The sequence below is a fragment of the Solanum verrucosum genome, unplaced genomic scaffold (assembly GCF_900185275.1).
Source record: "Solanum verrucosum unplaced genomic scaffold, falcon-dt-bn FXZP01000199.1, whole genome shotgun sequence".
Taxonomy (NCBI): Eukaryota; Viridiplantae; Streptophyta; class Magnoliopsida; order Solanales; family Solanaceae; genus Solanum; species Solanum verrucosum.
In genome coordinates, this window is record NW_026020049.1 from 1,355,051 (window position 1) to 1,363,823 (window position 8,773).

General features: G+C 28.7%; 1 protein-coding gene across 1 annotated transcript; it reads right to left on the reverse strand.

Moving 5' to 3' along the window:
• Positions 1 to 1,141: 1,141 nt before the first annotated feature.
• LOC125823113 (uncharacterized) lies at positions 1,142 to 2,101 on the reverse strand. The gene is made up of 2 exons (XM_049502538.1): positions 1,675 to 2,101; positions 1,142 to 1,611 (listed from the first exon to the last, which is right to left on the reverse strand). The coding sequence occupies exons 1-2, from the start codon at positions 2,099 to 2,101 to the stop codon at positions 1,142 to 1,144; spliced, it is 897 nt and encodes a 298-aa protein (XP_049358495.1).
• Between the last annotated feature and the right edge of the window lie 6,672 nt (positions 2,102 to 8,773).

Consider the following 8,773-nt stretch of genomic DNA (forward strand, 5'->3'; position numbering starts at 1 on the left):
TGTAATAAAAAGAGTTTAAAAAAAGAGTTGTTGACCAGGATCGAACCTGGGTCTGCAAAGAGGTATTTCGTCACTTCTACCAGCAGCCCTGCAGTTCCATGTTCATTAAGGGTGCACTTTTTATTATATTCTTCTTTCTATCAGTTTCTCAAGATATATATATATATATACACATGATTTTTTTCAAAGTTTACGGGTGCACGTGCACCCCACCTTTACATGTGGGTCATCCCCTGACTAAATCCCAGAAAAATAATGTCTCTACATTCACTGTATAACCTGTTAGAGCCATATCCTTGGCATTGTTGGCTCTATGCTATAACAATTAAGGCATATACCTTAGGCCCCCAAAAAATTGGGGCCTCAAATTTTCTCAAATTTTTACCAAAAATAAATTACATGTTAATCTTTTTTATAATTTTTTAAAAATTATTTATGATAAAATAATTTTTAAAACAATAATAAATAAATATTATTTTATTTTCTTTAACCCCATTCAAATAGAAGAAATAAAAAAATAGTGTTTTGCCTTCTTACATTCTCTTCCCAACATTCATTTTATTTTATTCTTTGTAACTCTATTTTTATTCTTCTTCTTCAATTTTTTGATTAATTAGAGTAATAGTATGTCAAAAATATAAATCAATAGTCAAAAAATGTTGAACAAAGTGAAAAAAATTCTATTCTTATAAGTATCTTCTTAATTACTAGCATTACAACAAGCACATTAAGGTCGGATCAAGTTATTCAACTTCTTAAATCAAATTCTATGATTTTAACGCTTACCTTTATTTAAAATTTATCAACTTATTACTTATAGGATTATGTTAACAATTCATATAATGATTGCCTTAGTAAAATGATATTTTTTAATATTGAATTGATAAATTTTACTTAAAACTAATAATTGCCCAAGATTTATTTTTATTTTACCCTCCCTAGGAGCTCCCACCCCTTTTTTCTCCCTTGGTGACTCGAACTCGCAAACTTTAGGTTGGAAGTGAGGGGTGCTTACCATCCGAGCAAAAATAATCAAAAAATCATTTATAAAAAAAATTAAGCAACAATTTGCATTTAAAAAGTGTAAGAACAATATTTTTTAAAAATAAATACATATAATGTTTGTTTAGATTTTAGGCCTCTAGTTGAAAATTCGCTTTAGGCCTCGATTTATGTTGAGCTGCCCCTGATCCTTGGAGGTCATTTCATCCGAAGGCAGTTCACTTATTGGAATACCACTTTCATTCTTTATAAAAAATTTATCCAGATATAAATCATCAGTACTCTCAGGCTCCAAGAAATATTCCGCAAGATACATGTCTTCAAAAAACTCAAAACCAATTTCTTGTTTACAAGAGCCACAATCCAGAGAAATTGTTGTAACATAACTCCCTGACATATCTATTTGAGGATGCCCATAGAACAACTGGACTTTGCTACCATCAGGACCTATAACATCTTCATCGAAAATTTCAAAAGGAGCATCTAAAGCCACTGTAAATACCTTGGGGGAGTTACTATTTAACATTTCATCAAACATCTTGTGCTCATCAATTTTGGTCGGGTATTCTGATAGCTCATCATAGTTTTGAGGCAAGGGTGACTTGGTTACTTGTGCAAGGCATGTCGAATGTATATCTAACTCACTTAAATCTGATGAAACAGCCTTAAAACGACTTGGGTACTTAGTCCCAAAGAGTACCCGCAAGATATTGGCTAAGCGATCTTCTGGTGATTTGAGATGTAGTTTATGGAAGCGAATCAACACTTTTGCAGCAAAGTGTTCCCAATCTGCCAATTGCTTGTTCTGAAAAAGCCAGCGGTACCAAGTTAAAGCCGCTCCATCTAGATAGGACGAGGCAAGATATAACTTGTTATTTTCTGCAATTTCATAGAAATTAAAGTAGTGTTCTGCCTGAGAAATCCATAACTCTGTATTCTCGCCACAAAATCGTTGAAATTCCACCGTTCCAGATTTACTCATAGGAAGGTTTCCAACCAACTTGCGTAACATGGAACGAATTTCAGCGAGATCCTTCGACCAAGTATCCTTCACGACCTTGATTGAATCTTCTATTGTTCGATATATTTGGTCCTCCATTGAAGACCTCTGGATGAAAGCACCAATGAAACAAACTCGATTCCCAACATTAGATTCAAAGTACAACGTATAATATGCACAACAAAGTAATAACATACTAATTACATATAGACTAACATAGAAGAAGGTAACTAGAAGGGGATGAGACTAGAACAGAGAAAGGGTATGAGAGATAACTGACAACCAGAGCTTCAACATAATTGCATAACTATTCTTCTAACTTCTAGTCCTTTTTAACCGAGATACTAATTGGGGCTGGATCCCAAATAAAAGTCCCAAATTGCCCATAGGCCCTTACCGAGTCAGCTTGGTTCACAATAGTAATTATACCCAATCAATTGAATTGGTATATGTGATATTTTTCTTATATAATTCTAATATATCTTATACTTAGTACAACACTTACCTTCTTTTTTTTTAATATTTCAACAACAAATAGTTTATATGTGACATGAGTAACGTTGATTATGTTTGCAAGTGTTTCACACATTTTCAAGTTTGTATCTTGTGTAAGAAATTATAACATCATCCTTTTTACAGACACATGCATATCAAGAAGTTGTTGCTGAATAAAGTCGTATTTCATGTTGTAGAAATAGTGATAAACATATGTTTCTTTAAGGTGGATAATGTATCATTGTCAATTTCATGGAATACACTTGCAAAATAGTGTTTATTTGTGATAGAGATAATTAATAATTAGTGGCATTAGAAATTTTAATTGATATATAAAAATGTAATTGCACGTACAACTTTCTTTGTTTGATTCAAGATTATGAGTCTTTTCATATGTAAATTTGACAGAAAAATATTAATTAAATTATTTAAATATAATCATATTACGGAATATAATATAATAGATCTATACTCACGAATAAGGAACTTGATATAAATGGTTGAAGTATTTATAATACTGGGTGTACATCTTCAAAAAGTATCCACTCAAAGGAATAATAATTTTGTATGAATCTAAAGTCTATATCATTTATACTACTAAAAAATGTCATAAATATCACAATTTCCCTACAGATTACATTATATTTTTGTGAAAACGAACATCATACCTATTACTTACCTGATGATGTGAATGAGAAGAGAAGAATTCAAAATCATAAGGTAAAAACCTGAAACAAAAGATAAATAAATAAGAATTAATAATTAGCAAAAACAAATCAAGAAAAGAGAAATATATTAAAGAAAGACAAATACAAGAAATATCGAGAACTATATAGAGAGGATAAAAAGTAAAGAAATGATAATAGATTACAATATATATATATATATATATATATATATATAGATTTAATGATGTTAGCTATTCATATTCCTAACTAAATAGATTCCATGCATCTATTGTATCATTCAATTTAATTTAATTTGATTAAACATACGTCATAGAAGACTGAAATATCTTGATGCTTAGAAAACTGAAAATGCTTAAAAGCCATATTGGAAACCGTAATTCAACTTTTAACATTTTTTGTTCCCACTTATAGTAATATATGATGAATAAAAAATTAACTTTTGTGTTGGATTAGTAGTTAATAATTAATTAATATAAATACTTTACAACATTTTAATTTAGTGTAGGGGCAAAATGCTAATCCAACTTTGCAATTTGATGGTTCCCACTTTTAATAATATATGATATATGATGATATGATATATATTTCTTTTTAAAGAAAATAAAAAATATGATGATATGATATATGATATATGATTATTAATTTATTATTATATACATATAGATTATAGATGATAAGTATTATTAAATTAGATATTTTAATTAGAAATTAATCTAAGGAAGTGCAAAAGTCGTTAACTTGTTAATTAAAATGGAACAATTTAATATTTAAATTAAATAGTTAAATGTTTTATAACATTTTAATTTATAGTAGGGGTAAAACCGTAATTCTACTTTTAACATTTTTTTTTCCCACTTATAGTAATATACTAGTTTTCCGACACGTGTGTTGCACATGATTACCAATTCAGAAAATATATGTTATAGTAAATAGTATTGCTTATTTAAGTGAAGATTTGAATAATAAGTTTTGCACAACATAATATTGCAGATTCTTTTATGAATGTTCAATCTGGATCGTCATATTTATCTCTTATTTATGCGAACCTATGAAGATGGTCAATGCAATATTTTATTAGTTAAATGCAATATTGCATATATTTATTTCAACTTTATGAGAGTCAATCATGTAATTAGTTGTATCTTACTAATATTACCTTATAGACGATATTTATTGTGCATTTTTCTTGTCATCTAACCAGATGTGCTTTGAAGGTGTATTCCACGTTAGACTATTTAGATGTATTTTTTAGAACTATTTTTGTATATTAATTTTTATTTTATAAGTTATAACATAATAGATGTCATTCTTGTTGTTGGCTCTCATATTTGCCTTCTCTATTGACTGTGTACATAAATCAAAGATAGTTATCTAATTATCCATAGTTAACTGAGAAAAGTTTCCTTTTTTTTTTTCCGAAAAAACTAAAAGTTAAAATTAAAGAATATATTCTATCTGTGAAATTATATATATAATCACATGTTTGTCCTACACAAAAAAAAGATATAGTTCATATACTTCAACCCCTGTTATAACATATATAGGGACGGTATAATAATATGAAAAATTATTGGTCAAAGGTTAATATAAGGAAAGATGAAAGATAGATATAATTAATGTAATAACTACGAGAATTCATAATGTTATAACTAAAGGATGTAAAAGAGTGTGAATAACATTTGCAATAATTAGTAATAACTAAGAGAATTTATAATGTTATAACGAAAGAATAAATGTGCAATAACAAAGTTTCTAATAAATTTTGTACTTACATAAATAAATAGGACTTTTAATAAATGTTCTCTTTTTTTTATATAGTTATTAGATTTTAATTTAGTGTAGGGACAACATGAAAATGTTTTTCTATATTATTGAATATAAAATTATTTGTAAATGATAAATTTTAAATGATTCATATATATCCACATATTTTCAAATTTGTTGTGAGTTGTTTTAAAAACAAATAATTCAGAACATTATAAAATAATATATTTTGAAGTTAGACGATCTTGTTAGTTTATATATATGTATTAATGAAAATATTTATCTCCTTAAAATTAGTTATTAAATAAATAATAAAAATTAAACTAATACAAACTTCAACTGACATTATTACAAGTCATATGAACTTTTTCTTCATCTAAAATACTGAAATTTTGAGAAATAGTAAATAAGTAAAACAAAAGTGCAATGTTTATATAGTAAAAACTATTTTGAAGCAAACTTTGTGACAATCCAAATCACATAAGTAGCATTGACAAATAAAGTCATTTTTTTTGTCTTGAGTATCAAAAACACAAATTGTGACAATTATCTAACTCTTGAGAGGTTTAATAATTTTGGAAAAAGTTATTCAGAAGAATATATCAGCATCATAAGAGAAATTATTAACAAAAACAAATGAAATTAGACTACATCATCTTAACTTCATATATTGGAACATTACTTACTAATGTATATGTTCAGTAAAAAATTAATTATTATATCATCAAAATTATTTTCCTTAAGTAGTCGAGGTTATGGAATATGCCTTCTTAGGATAGAGCGATTTACTTCATCAGAAGAGTGGTACCTCATATTCCGCTAAACTTCGGACTCACTCAAGGTCAATAAATCACATGAAACTTTTATAAAATACAAGAAGAAGAAGAAGAGTAGAAGATTAAAAAAAATTGCTGTTGAAAAATGAGAGGAAGACCCTCTATTTATAGTCAACAAAGGGTAGTTGAACAAGTGTTTTTTGTGTCTTATCTGAAAAGTCATGACCTTTCAGAGAAGTCACAACTCTTTGGAAAAGTCACAACTCATCGAAAAATTACAACCCTTTGAAAAAAGTCACAACTCATCGAAAAAGGCACAACTCATCGAAAAATCACAACCCTTTGAAAAAAGTCACAACTTATCGGAAAAGTCACAACTCATCAAAAAGGCACAACCTAAGTTAGGGATATTATAGTAATTTAACATTCAAGTTAGGAGGTCATGCTTTTAAGGTAATATAGATAGATATAGATGATAAGGAAATTTACTATGAATTTCTGCATCAAATTAATAGGCCTTTGACTTTGCTTGTTGTTTTGTTACAAAAACAAACAAGAATATAATTAGAGACCTTCTTTAATAAACTTTTCTGTTTATCATCATAAAAATACGTTATAAGATAACACATTGGGCTGGGCTCAAAATAATTTGAATTGGGTCAATTTCAACTTAAATATTTTAGTAATTTTAAAATCAAAAATAAAAAGTCAAACTTAAAGAAGATAATTTGAATTGGGTCAATCTTAACACATTGAAGCCTTGACCAGTTTTAAAAGTATCTTCAACTGAGCCAAATTTACTCTCTTTATTTGAATTGGTGTAATGTATGTTCCCACATTAAAGGCATGAATTACTATCTATTTTATATCTTCTAGGATTTATCTATCAATTTTCTAACTTATTTTTTAATTTTTTTGACTTGAAATTCAAATTGTGGTTAGAAAGGAAATAACAATACATTAAAATTATTGAGATTAGTAGGTTAAATTGGGCGGCTCATGATCCAACTCGATATTTAGCCCATTTGAGCCTAAAGTAAATTTGGGCAGGTCATAACCCAACCTGATTACTATTTCAACTCATTTTAATATCTCCTATTTAAATTCAACCCGCCCATTTGACACCCCTAATATATACCATATGGGATAAAAAGATATACTATACCAGTTACTTCATCATTCCATATTAATTATTCACATTACTAAAATAGTTGTCATAAATTACTTGTACAAAATCAAAATAGAATTAACTATTATTTTTCATTCTATTCTTACAGTTAATTCTTTCTTTTTTTTAAATGGAAATAATTCTTAAGGGGAACATTAGTAAAACTACCCTTCTTATTTATGATTTCTTAAGAGGCACATAAAGAAGAAAGTGGACAATTGATATGTAATCTATTGATATTGTATAAATAGTGTATAACTGAATTTATATATCATGTATAATTTTGAAGCAAAGATGTATATACATCTATATGCAATGTTTGCACAATATTATACATTAGAGGAGTTCATCTTATTCCTCCCTGAGATGATTTTGTCTTTTTAATCCAAACAAACTCAAACTTCTTCTAAATAGTTCCAAATTTTCGATATAAGCTTCTCTACATATTTTTGAGTAGCTTGATATATTATTCACTCGAAACGTTTCACATTTGCAACATGTAGAATTTTAGTTCTCGACATAACCCACAATCTTAATGATACAGATCTTGATACTTGAGAAACTCAAGCCTAATAAAGCATTTAGGAATCCTTCAGTTTGTTCCTCTACTTCTTCCTCTAAGGTCTAGGTACATCCATAAATGTTTCTAGTTGCTGTCCTTTTTAATTTCCATTTACCTCAACTCCTTCAATAGAATTTAAGGCTCTTTATTTGCATTGATGTTCAAGGAAGTACCTTTCCTTACATATGCAACTGATGCCCGGTTTCCTCAGTGAATCAAGGGTAATAGGTAGATTTCTTCGTAATAATTAAGATCTAAATTGTAGTATTTGGTTAGGGTAGTTTATTCTCAAAGGTTGTTGGGTGAGAGGGATAGTAAGTGTCTATTAAGAGTAGTTTGTGAATTTCCTGAATATGAAAAGGCTAAAGGTCTTGGTGGTATTTTGAGGAGGTATATATGATGGAAACAAAATAAATAAGGACTCTGAATGTCACAATCCAAATTACGGGATCATGCATGCACCTATTCTAATCTAATTAGATATGTGAATTTTTTTTACCAACTTTCCTCATTTAATTAAAAAATATTCTACATAAAAGTATTTGCATTGATAAGGTAAAATGAAATAAGAAATTCCTTTCGGACTTTACAAAATATTCAACAACTCCCAAGGACCTAGTCTAGATAGGTACAAGAGCTTATAATAGAGTACATACATAATATAAATAAATACACATGAGAGAGATACTACTTTCACTTGAGAACAAGGTGGGTAGAAGTTGATGCTGAATAATCACTGTCCACGCTTCAAACCTTGAAACAAACCTACACCAACCAAAAGTGTAGCAAGAGTAGTATCAGTACATCATAGGTCAACCTGGATTAATTTTACAAAGGTATCACAAAATTAACAGAAACAACAAGCACAAACTTATATATCACGTTCTTAAAGGTGAAATATTGACTCATTAGGCTAGTTTCATATTTTATTTTAAAACAAAATAACAATAATGTCTGGATGGCCCAAAGGACCAGCCCAAGATCTAAATGAAAACAACAAAACATATCCAAGGTTTAAATAAGAAATAAGTATCTTGTTCTTGTCGGCTCTTCCTCTTCTACTTTGAGATGTAAGATTTTCCCCTATTTTCTTAATTGTTTCTCCATGTTCTTCATTTTGAGTTGCGCCGTCTTTGCTTCAACAGTCATATCATGCTCCAAGCTTACACCCTGGATGTGACTGACACTTGTAGACCATTGTTGGCCCTTAGTGAATCTTTGACCTTGCTAACTATGATTCACATGACTCTATGGAATACATGGAAACTTTAATAGATGATCATTTGAATCTTTTAAAGAAAACTCTAGAACATTGTT